The sequence below is a fragment of the Drosophila eugracilis genome, unplaced genomic scaffold (genome assembly GCF_018153835.1).
Source record: "Drosophila eugracilis isolate 14026-0451.02 unplaced genomic scaffold, ASM1815383v1 contig_2161, whole genome shotgun sequence".
Lineage (NCBI taxonomy): Eukaryota > Metazoa > Arthropoda > Insecta > Diptera > Drosophilidae > Drosophila > Drosophila eugracilis.
The window spans coordinates 695,932-708,058 of NW_024573046.1; the positions used below are offsets into that span (position 1 = coordinate 695,932).

General features: G+C 41.1%; 2 protein-coding genes across 4 annotated transcripts; one reads left to right on the plus strand and one right to left on the minus strand.

Moving 5' to 3' along the window:
• The first annotated feature begins 1,153 nt into the window (after positions 1-1,153).
• On the plus strand, positions 1,154-6,314 carry LOC108118161 (glycine, alanine and asparagine-rich protein). 3 transcript variants are annotated; one of them, XM_017230723.2, is made up of 5 exons: positions 1,154-1,313; positions 1,634-1,984; positions 3,223-4,287; positions 4,422-5,369; positions 5,608-6,314. In XM_017230723.2, the coding sequence occupies exons 2-5, from the start codon at positions 1,927-1,929 to the stop codon at positions 6,297-6,299; spliced, it is 2,763 nt and encodes a 920-aa protein (XP_017086212.1). In that variant the 5' UTR covers positions 1,154-1,313; positions 1,634-1,926; the 3' UTR covers positions 6,300-6,314. The 3 variants fall into 3 exon arrangements, with proteins under 3 accessions (XP_017086212.1, XP_017086211.1, XP_017086210.1); XM_017230722.2 differs by lacking the exon at positions 5,608-6,314 and having other exon boundaries at positions 1,161-1,313; positions 3,223-3,290; positions 3,369-4,287; positions 4,422-5,470; XM_017230721.2 differs by lacking the exon at positions 5,608-6,314 and having other exon boundaries at positions 1,161-1,313; positions 4,422-5,470.
• A 1,459-nt stretch (positions 6,315-7,773) lies between these two features.
• Positions 7,774-9,208, minus strand: LOC108118142. The gene is made up of 2 exons (XM_017230701.2): positions 9,044-9,208; positions 7,774-8,642 (listed from the first exon to the last, which is right to left on the minus strand). The coding sequence occupies exons 1-2, from the start codon at positions 9,102-9,104 to the stop codon at positions 7,903-7,905; spliced, it is 801 nt and encodes a 266-aa protein (XP_017086190.1). The 5' UTR covers positions 9,105-9,208; the 3' UTR covers positions 7,774-7,902.
• Positions 9,209-12,127: the final 2,919 nt, after the last annotated feature.

Sequence of the window (12,127 nt, forward strand, 5' to 3'; positions counted from 1 at the left end):
TGGTATCCACAAGTTCATTAGTTAGAACCTGCTGGCTTAATTTTATTCCACACACTCGCACACATTGTTCCTAGGACGGGTTTTTTTCTCGAACCCCTTCAACCCGAAAAGAGCGCTAAAAACTTTTGTCAATAAAAGAAAACATTTACAAATAACAACAAAAAATGTCGAGTTAAGACGGGTTTTTTTTATTTGCTGTCGATGCTTCTATTTGTTTGCCTGTTTGTTGACCAAATGTGGAGGTTGCTGATATTTTTTTTTTCTAGACTGAAGGGGAGTCGACAAGTGGTCAGAACAGGAGGTGGTGGCAGATGTCCAAAAAAATCAAAGGGGGTAAGAGGGGCGAAAAAACGTGGCGTCCAACGGGCAGATTCCAATTGACCTACAGCGCGTTCATTTGAAGTTCAAAACTTGACCATGAAGTGGCAGATGCTCAGCGGAAATCAAAACCGAAACTATAAGCCGGGGATTCATTCGAATTGCCACTAATGCTAAGGTCGATGATGGGAATTACACAAAAAAACTACAGTCATTCAGAAGAATGAATACATTTTTTTTTTAGATAAAAAGTGTTAAAGCGGGGGATTTGTATAAGCACGAAATTAGACAGATCTTTAATTATTTTTTGAATACTTTTTCTTGACTATTAAATCTTTATTATATAGAAGAGGTTGTTTATCACTTAAACATGCTTATTTAAATTAAAATCAATTTATTCGATTAATTTTTTGTATATTCCCAGTTGGCTCAACAGATGGTCTTTGTTTAATTATTGATTATCTGGACACCATTTCACCTGGCTGTGCTTTCTCTGTTCGAATGGTGGGGGGGAATCTTAAATGATTCAAATATATGCCTGGCTAATCAGTAAACCTTTCTCCTCATACCAAAAATCCCCCTTAGAGAAGAAAGAGAAACCCTCTAATGATGCGGGGAAGCCTCAAAATATTATCCATTTGAATTTGTGATCGAGACAGGAAAAAACCACCATCGAAAAGTGATCAGTGTTTGTTTATTGTTCCCCTCTTCCAAAACGAGTTAAACGTGAATTTTGTTATTTTTTTTTTCGGGGGTCTGTCGCGTTGAACAATAGGCATATTGACGATTGGTCGTCAAGTCGGGCGTTAATTATTGATTAGTTTAAAGCCCGATTAACAAACCGGCAACGGGCTTAGAACGAAACGGATCGTCCGACGCCCAACAACTTCCATCGCGCTCTCCAAAAAAACAAAAAAAAACGCGTTAGAAAACAAGAACATCACGATAGCTACACGTAGAAAAATCACATAGAATTCCTAATTGTTTGTGTGACTGTAAGGTTTCATGTATATTTTGTATTCTATATTCAGTGCAATAAAGATAGGAAGTGTCTAAAATAAATCAAAAAAATCATGTTAAACAAAAATTCGTAAAACTTTAGTGAACATTATTTTTTGAACCGTTTTTTTTTAACTTGTGCAAAAATAAAATTGAAACAGTGACACTTGATTTAATTTTAAAAGTTTACGAAAAGATTAATGAAAATTAAAACATTTTCGGTTTAATATTGAATAGTTCGACTTCAAGCTCTGAAGACCATTTTTGTTTTCAATTTTTTTAAAATTTAATCTTAAGTACAAATTGTTTTTTTTAGTGCACTAAGAGAGGAAGAGTTGCGGCGAAGAACCGGCGGAACAACAACCTGAACAGCGACACCGCAAAAAAACACGGTGAAGAGACAATAAAAGTCGGCCAGCGGCCAAAAACGCGCTCATTGCGTGCGCTGTTTTCGCAACGGCAACGGAAAATTAGCTACCCAGTTGAGGTGCGGGAGGGATAGCGAGCGTACGGTCGTCATATACAAAATATACGGATACGGATTTTCAGAGTACGAGAAGGTACGGGTGTACGTTAAACAGGAGGCAGAAGTACGGATACGAAGCCAGGATGCGACACGCATTTGTTGGATTAATTGTGTGCTGGCTGGCAGTTTGTCAACCGCAAGGTAAATATTTTTGGAATACGCCACGGCTCCGGGAATCGGGTATAGACAGGATAATGATAGGATATATACCCCCGCGCACACATACACATACACATTCGCACATACACACACACACACACACACGGTGCCCTTGTTATTACAGCAATAATTGCAAAATTATCGCTGGATTTTGCGCCTACGTGCGTTGCATTGTCAACAGAAAAACAGAGGGAACTCTGTTCTTTCACAAAAGGCAAAAGAGAAGGATATAATGAAAACGAAAGAGATAGATAGATAGATAGAAGGAGAGGCGTTCAAAGGCCTAAAGATTTATACAAATTCTAACCGTTCTAGCCGCCTTTAAAACCTTATTATTGGGGAAACACGAGGCTTTAGAGGATCAGTGGATTTGTAGATGTTTTTATTTCACAGTATCAGTTATAACCCTTTAAATGTGAATATTTAATGATATTAGAACTTAGAAGGTTTTCACCATATCAAAAGGTAAATCATGGACTTGATTTTATGATAGTATAGCTCCTATTATATATATTTTTTGTACGTTTTTTTTAATCGCTTAAGGAAAAAGACAGAGAAGCCAATATATTTCTATGACTTTTAATTCAGCCAATAGCTATTGCCAGATTTCTTACCACAAAGACAATCTTCAAAATAGACACTAAAAAAAACCAGTTAGAGATCTTTCCAACTTTCATCTCCTTCATCGCAGCCAGCCATCTCTTTCGTTTCTGTGCAATCTAACAAAAATATGTACGAGTATAGAAAACAAATGCGAACAATACTCAAGAAGTGTAGAATAAAATAAAATGTGTGGAACAAGTTTTCCGAAAAGATTATAAATGCATGGCGTTGGGGGATTTTTGTTTACTTTTGACTGCTGTCAGGGCAACTTGCGGAACTTTCCACTGATGTTGGTTGGCACTTCTTTACGCTTGTTTTAGTTGCAAGTAAAAATGTTGAAATGTCTTTTCCACCGACAATCGCATAAAACCCCAAAACCGATTACCTATGATGGCTTCATTTTAAAATTTGCATGCAAAGAATCGGAATTATTCGACAATTAAAATACATTTTGAGCAAAATGTTTAAAACGAAAAGAGGGAAGCGTTTGAGTAAATACAACGTGTCGAATGGGTAATAAATATCACTTATGCGCAGTGTGGGCGTAAAGTTTTCTTTAAAAAGTGAGGAAAAATAGTATTTTCCGAAAAATTTCTAAAATATTTTAAATATTTTAGCTGAGGCGCAGTTCGGAGGATTTGGATTCCAGCCGCAGTTTGCCTACCAGCAGCCGCAGTTCCAACAGGTATACCGTCCACAACAACCACAGGTGTACCGCCAACCGCAGGCTTATCAACAACAACCTCTGGTCTATTACCAACAGCCCCAGCCGCAGGTGTACCAACAACAGCCGCAGGTTTACCAACAACAGCCGCAGTTTTACCAACAACAACCACAGCAGCTACGCCAAAGGCAGGGATCCGTATCCAAGGCAAACACGAATGCGTACGAGCGGCAGGTGGACTTTGGCAATAATCTGGAATACACCCAGGGTCTGTCTAACTCCAAGGCGGTGACCAAACAGAACGGCCAACGAGTGGTGACCAAGAGTCAGGCCCAGACTCGAGATGTGGATTTGGGAGGTCTCCAGTTGGGCAATACTCTGACTAGGACCAAGACAAATGCCAACGGACAGGTTTCTCAGGGTATTGCCGATCAGTTCAGGATCGGAAACGTGGGTCTTGGAGCTTCGCTCTCACCTCAGAATCTTCAGAATGGCTTTGGGCTGCATCGTGCTGCCGATGGTGATCTGAGCTTGGGTTTGGGTTTCCTTAATCTTGACTTGGACCGCAATGTGGCCAACACAAATACCCTAGCGCAGGCCCAGGTCAATGCCCAAGGTAAGGGCGCCAAGGCGGGTTCAAGCAGTAACACTCAGTCAAATACCCAGAAATATGGCGGCGTCACCGTGACTGATACTCGCTCCAATTCGAATGCCTTTGGCAAGACGCAAAGGGGTCAGACCTCGGCCACTACCAGTGGTTTCGGCGGCAATGCGGCCACTAATGGCCAGAGCTTTGGTGGTCCCTTCCAGCGGGTGGTTCGCCAGAACAGGCGACCCAAGCGGAAGGCCCAGTTCGTGCCATTCGGTTATCCAGGTGGTGGCGGTTTCCGCCCCGGACCCTTCGGCTTTAGTCCACTGGATAGACCAAGAAGACAGTTCGAAGGAGGATTCGGCGGACCTGGATTCGGCGGACCAGGATTCGGCGGACCAGGATTCGGTGAACCAGGCTATGGTGGAGGTGAGTCTTTGAGTTATATATAATATATATAGTTTACACGTGATATCACAATAAACATTTCTATTCACGTTCTTTTAAAATATTACGTATACGCAGTTTTAATATTTTTCTTAAATTTTGTTCATCCCAATTAGGCCAAGAATTTGGAGGAGGACCTGGTTTCGGTGGACCTGGCTTTGAGGGATCTGGACCCGCTTTCTATGAACAGCCTCAGCAACAGCACCAGCAGAATCACAAGAAAAAGGGTAACAAGAACCAGGCACATGGAAATGCACATGCCCAAGGTGGACCTGGCTTCAATCAGCAGGCATCGACGAACAATCATGCCAGCAATGGCAACACTGGAAGTAGCTCCATCAGTTCAAATCTGGCCCAGGACGGTAGCAGTGGCCAAGTTAGTTCGGCCAACACAAATACCCACCAGGGACAGACTGCCAATGGAGGCTATGAGAGCGATCAGAACTCTCAGAGCCAGTCGTTGAACTTCAGACCTGGTCAGCAGCAGGCTTCCAGTGCAAATGCCAATACCCAGCACACACAGCAGGGAGATCGCGATACTTACTCCTCGAACAGTGGATCAACTTCCACGAACAACAACCAGTACGGTTCCTTGACGAATACGGCCAATACGAATTCGCAAGTGGTCCGGGATGGCAATACTCAGGATGCCACCAGCGATGCCAACAGCCAGAGCATCTTTCAGGGCAACAATGGCCAAGGTGATGCTTCCGCCCAGACGAATGCCCAGACAAGCAGCCAACAGGGTCCCGGAGGAATTGTGACAAACTCGGCTTCGAGCAGTGCCACTGCCACTGCCCAGAATGGTCAATCAGCCAATGCCAATGCCAATGCAAATGCCGGCGGTGGTCCGGGTGGTGCTGGAGCTGGTGCCAATGCCGGTGGTTTCGGCAATGGCGGTGGTGCAAATTCTGATGCCAATAGCGGTGGTTTCAATGGCGGCGGTGGTGCTGGAGCAAATGCCGGTGCCAACGGCGGTGGATTCGGTGGATTCGGCGGCGGTGGTGCCAATGCAAATAGCAATGCCTTTGGCGGTAACTACGGCGGCTTTGGATTCTTTGGACGTTAGTTTTAGATATTATTTTTTTTTTATAAAAAAATCACACCTCTTTTTTTGTCACCCACGAAAAGCACGAGAATAAAAACTGCATTTTGTTAATTTAAATCACATTTCTAAGCACCGTGTATATACAGTATATGTTAAACGTCACTTATGATATTGCTATGAATGGAGTGATGCACAATTCCTGTTTATTTTCTGCTTAGATTTTCCTATTTAATATTATTAATTCAAATCCCTAGTTCGTCATCGTGCCCAGAAAAATATTCGATTGCAAAGATGGCAGCAAAGAACTCAAAACGAAACTTCATCTAGAAGGTCATCTATCAAGGATAACTTTGAGTATATTTACTTAAACCACTCATCGTCACGTCTAGAAGATCTGGAGCCTGAGAGTTCTGGACAGGATTTGGATGGGGAAAGGACACCTCTTAATACGTCAGTGGATACTTTTGGACCTTATGATAGTACCCAGCGTCAGGGAAGAACCTTCGGTGTGATCTATGACTGGATTAGTGGACTCTTCAATTCCTGTGTTTCACCCTGCACCTTGGAGGCTTTTCAGAAGCAAACGTGCTGTGAAACTTATGTAGTGGATCCCTCTTATCCACCGCCACCGCCACCTCCTCCCCCTCCACCACCACCACAAACTTGTTGTGCTCCTGTAAGACCCCCTTATCCCATACAACCAGCACCGCTACCAAGGCCACTTCCTCCTCCACCACCACCACCACCAATTCCCTATCCCTATTCACCCATCTATCCTAATAAGAAAACGCCCGTTGTAGTAGTTGCCACGCCCATCAATTGCTGTACGGTGTGCACATTTACGTACTACGGACCTCCGCCCTGTGGGCGGTTTTACAACAACAACACCAACAGTGATGGCAAGAAAGTCACTATCTATGTGCCACCGCCGTACTATGGTCGTTGATCGGAAATAAACTTCGACACAATTAGACAATAATTGCACGGAAATTTGTATAGGTTTTTTTTTTGGAAAAAAGTATTAAAAAGTATTCTTAAAAATAATTAAATTATTTCTTTTAGAAACAAAGTATTAATAACGAGTGCCAGAAAGTCTTCCTTTTACTTGAAGATTAATCAGAAAACTCAAAGGCATTTGAGAACATATTAAAGAGCCCAAAAGTATGTCACAATAATAATCAGAATATTAAATTGCTCACTTCTAGTCATTTAAATATATTAATATCAGACGGATGTCTATTTCTAGAATGCCCTATATTTCATCCGAGAAAATTCAGATTATTCAGATTTCTTGAAATTAAAAAAGAAGAATGCATTCGTAAAGTTGAAGAACCGGAAGGCTTTTGAGTGTGGCAATATTTTTACCGTACGCCTGTCCCATGAGGTCCCTTTGTTTTGTTTGTTCTCCGCCTGGCTAATTCGGAAAACGCTTGCATAATCTCCGTGGGTGGGGGCTTTGTTGCTTGGGGGAATCCTGTCAAAAATGCGGCAAATAAGACACACGACAGGGCAAACGGGACGGGGTATACGGTGTATACATATATAGGTAGCTGCACTGTTAAAGAAATAAAGTTCAGATACTCTAACCGAGAAACATGTATTCTTAAAGAGATAATAATCTCTACAAAAAGGGAAATCTATTGCCTGTGATTATTTGTTTTCTTTTTTTTAAATGGAATTTTAAAATCATTATCTTTTTATTTGATTTATTCATTCCCTAAATTTTTAACCAATCATTCATTCCCATCTTCAACTAGATTTTGTTTAAGGACATCCCCTATTCGTGGATTCATCATGAAAATGGCAGGTTAACGTATCCCAACTTTGTGTCGCTTTTGTTGTGCAGCTGGCTTTCTTTGGGCCTGTTGTGCCGTTGACTTTTGCGCCTAAGCAAAATTTGTGCCATGTGTTTTGTGGCTGCGTTGTTTGTTGGCTCAAATTTGCTGGCAGGCTGCCACACGAGGACTCTGTGGGACAGCGATTTGGACTGGGATCGGGACACCGAAACTGAAACTGAGACTGAAACCGAGAACGTGGTCGGGGAACGAGAACGAGAATGAAGACAAGGATGGGGCTGAGGCACAGACAGGACATGTCACGTCAGCGGCACAAAGCCCAAGCACAAAGGCCTGATAACTGCAGTCGCCTGATAAGCAGCGCCCCAAACAAGGACCAGCCACCCACTCGACAGCACTTAAAGAAATCAACTAAAAGAATGTTTTACTAAACAAAAAAAACAATACTCTAAAATAAACGTTTCTTCTAGGGGTTGTTCTAGGGGTTCCAAATTGATATTCCCAGTTTCAACCCCAATTTCTCCAAGTGTAGCCTTCTTTTTGCTGGCAATCCACTGGAGGCCCTTTGCCACCCGGAAGCACAAGTCGCCCCTTTTGTCATTTCGCTCATAACGTTAATTTATATTCAGTTCAGTCTAAAAAAAAAAAAAGAATAGCCAGTGGTAGTGGTAGGTGTAGAGAAACCCATGTTACAGCCATCGAGAGGAGGAGTATAGAAGAAGGTGGATAAGTGGGTGTCTAGATTAAAGGATCCTAGTTGTAGAACTGCTGGCGACGACGCAGCGCTGGAGCGGCAGCCACGAAGCGGCGTCCTGAGTTTCCGCCGTGGTGTCCGACGGAGGAGCCCTCGTTGGCGGAGTACAGGAGCAGGGGGATCTCCTCAACGCTGGTCTGCTGCTGCTGGGCAGAGTTGCGGACTCCAGAGCGGAGCAGTTCATCGGCAGAAAGTCGGCGCAGGGCAGGGGCAGCAGGAGCAGCGGCGGCAGGTCCGGCAGCGGAGGCACCATCCAAAAGCTGATCCTCATCGTTCTCTGGCTGCTCTAGCACCAAATCCTCGGGCTGGGCCACAGCAATGCTGTTACCTACTGGGGTCTCGCCTTCATTATCAGCAGCCGAGATGGAGCTGCTCTGGAGCAGAGCCTCGATGTTCTCCAGGTTAGACAGGCCGTTGATTTGCAGCTGATCGTGCAGCTCGGCGGGAATGGCGATGGCCTGGACATCCTTGTGACCCGAGATTCCATTGGGCGTCGGGATGAACTGAACATTCTCTGGGATCTGATCGGTGGGATAGACGGGCACCAGCTCCGCCTCGTTCTCGTTACTCGACTTCAGCAGGATCAGGGAAATGGGCACGATCTTCTTGAACTTCAGCAGAACCAGCTTCTTAATGGCCACGGCACCGGGGAAAACGCGACCCTGGGGTCCGCTGTGAGGCTTAGAAATCAGAGCCCGCTGCTCGTAGTGCTGCCTGCGGTGTCCACCCACGTGACGAGCTGATGATTTAAAAAGGTAAGAGATTAGGGGATGGGATAGGGATTCGGGGTCCATCAGGTTTGATGGGTCAATGGGATAAATCATGGCTACTCTAATGTCCCTAGTACATCTATTTTAGTCCAATTACTTTTGAAAAGTCCGTAGAATAGAAAAAAAAACTCTAAATTCGATTAAGATGTAAAGTTTTGAATATTAAAATCTATTTTACAATATTTTTTTACGTTCCAAAACCAATTTTTCTCAATCAATATTTGCCGAAGAACAATCAAAACTATTTATTAATTAATACCCTCGAGCTAAATACAATACCAGAATGTATTTTCAATAATGATGGGACTTAAAGAATCAAAAAAGATGATTAACTACTACCAAGATCTGTCCCCTTAAAACACAAACTCACCTTCGCAGACGGCCAAAATTGCCAGGCCGATGGCCAAAAGGGCTACCAACTTAATTGCCATAATGACGGGGATCTGGAAACTGCTGAATGGACTTGGTCTTAAGACTGGAAGTGGACTTGGACTTGGGTCTGTCGCTGGACGAGGGCCTCTATTAAATGGTCTAGCAAGTGCTCGTCAAAGACATTTTATACAGGGGAGGAACATTCACCTGGCCGCAGAAAAAAAAGCTGCGAAACAGCGGAGACACATAAAAATCACCCGAAAAACAAAAGAAATTAGGCAGCCGGGAAGGCAGAACAAAGTAAAATGTGGCGAAATTGGATGGGGACTGGGACGATTGGCAAATTATTAAACTATGCAAATGTCCAAATCAGTCGGCTGATTTATTCACAAAAAACCAGAAACAGAAAACCGGCAAACAGAGAACCAAACAAACCAAAACTGAATTCCATCCCATCTCCGAGATCCCAGAACGTTGACTTTTGGTGGCTCCATTTCCATTTCTAGTTGCAGTTGCCTCTTACCAAAAATCTTTCAAAAATTTGCATTTTGGGTCGTCTTAAAAACACGGAAAAATAAAAAAAAAAAAAAAAAATAGTAAAAAAGGTAAAGAAAAGAAAAAGAACCGTCTGGCCGAATCTTGAGCCAATTTTGAGGTCAAAAGTGAGATTTTCAATAAGTCAGCCGTTTCCATTTGTCAATGTCCGAAGTGGGCGAGGTCCCACTGTTCTTCCCCTCTCCGAGATGTCAGAGTTCGAGGCGTATTTGGGCCAAATTCACATACCCACATATACTCGTTTATATATGCAGTTTTGGCCAGCATGTGTTCCCCATTCGGATGGAACAACGGGCATTTAAATCAATCAAATGGATCGAGTCCATAGTGCGAAAATTTATTCTTTTCTCCACCATTCTTCTCATTGGAAGTTAGGTCCAACTTAGTGCCAAAGATTAAATAGTTAACCCATCGAACTATAAGTTGAGAGCCATAGAAAATAATGGCCAGATGGATTATGATTTAATGGGATTTATGGCCGGTTGAATACTATTTTAGTTTCTCCCATTGTTTGATATTTTAAATCAACAATCTTTCTCTCTTGGGGGCCTTTGTTTAAAGTCAAAATAAATTTAAGAGATTAGGTGCGGCGTCAAAGAAATACAATGCGTCTTAAAATAGTTTTAAAAGGCCGCCTAAAACTTGGCTGTAAAAAATGTTCATATCAAATGTTGATGAATTGCTTTCAAGACTTGATAAGGTGGTTTTAAATAAGAAGAGATATTTCTAGCCGTGATGCATAGCCTTTTAATTGATTTTTACTATTTTTTTAATAAATTATATTTAATCTGCCAATTACTATATAACTTATTAAAAACTTTAAAAGGAAATTCAATTTGAAATCGGTATATTGGAGTAGATAAGTTTATCAATTTAATGTTTCCTTTTTGAAAATTGAATACAAAACTAACTTAGCCAATCGTAACTATTAAGGACCTTCACTGAATTTGGAATTCAGAGTGCAACAATTTTATAAACATGACTTGTAAGTCCATTAAATAGTTGATTAAAGGCATATTAAGTTGAAATTAAGTTTAAATACTTATTTTTAGAGAATTTTAAGATAAGTCATTGAAAATGTATAATAATGTGTCCAACAATATTTATAGAATTTAATAAAATTTCATACGTGATATCAAAGATAACTTTATGAAAAAAAACCCCATACATTTATGTGACGCAGGTTTTTGCGAAGAAAAAGTTTCCCAAAGCATAAATCGGTTAAATCGACTTATTCCCGATATTGAACCCCTGGCCAAAATATTAATTATATTCTTTAAACAAGATATAGTATTGGAAACCAATCGATTTCCTCAGCCCGAGATCTCATTTGGAATTCGGGCCACTGACCACGGGTGGTATGATTAATTTATGTGCTGTATTTTTTCGTGCTCCATTTTTTGTTTTCTGCATTTTTTGCCAGCCTCTGCCGATGGTTTATCTAATTTATGTTATTGCCACGGCAATTATTTAAATTATCCAGAGCTACCGTTGGCCATTATTGTAAAGACGAGGGCGGTCTGGGAAACAAAAAGGAAAACATATTTGCGGCCTATTATGGGCGACATAAACAAATGTTTTAATAACCAAATTATGCGGAGAGGAACGCAATGTATTCATTAACTATGAGGCCTGGACAAGCAAAAGAGATCCGAGCCAAGTTATTTGATGCTAATGGAAATGCATAAAAAAATCATAAATACTCATTAGCAAAGTGTTATTTTTTTTTGTTGTGTTTTGTTGGTGTATGGCGAAGAAAGTTGCCCCCAAGTCGGGGTCATCTCAACTCATCTCACCTAATCACTTCGCGGGGTCAACATATTTCGAAAGTTACTGTTGTAGGGAAAGTTCTATTTTTGGTACCATAGACTAAGAAAAGTTCCCGGAATTGGCACAATGCTCCAGATTCGGTGAAAAGAAATCCGCTGGGCGGAAATTACTAGTAAATTCCGGGAACTTATTTTGACTAAGATCTTTCTTAATTACTTTCTTCAATGAATCAGAACTAATCTAGGTACATTTTTGAAAAAATATTCATTAATCAATCAATAATCAATATTCATCAATTAATCTAGATATCAATGTCCTTTTTGTTTACAACTAAAAAATAATTAAGGATTTTTTGGATTTCCCCTGTAAATAAATATATGTATGCTAGATTATTCTAATTTTAATTTGTAAAAAAAAATATAGTTAGATAAATACATTATTATCAACAACCATATAATCTATAATAAAAATCTTTACATATTATTATATTCTTATAATTTTTACAACAAGCTATAGTTTTTTTTATTATGTCTTCTTTATAATTATTGTAAAAGGGATCGGAATTTTTTGTGGCCCAGATAGATCTTAAAGGGTAACCATTAACTTAACAACAAAGTCCACAAAAGAAATTCCAGCCTAGGCGTGGTCATTTAGGCCATAATATTTACGATTCTAAGCACGAACTTTTTTTTTTTAACAAAAAACATATTTTAAGCCCATCGAGACCATTTAGCAACGCGACCTGCGACCCGATCTC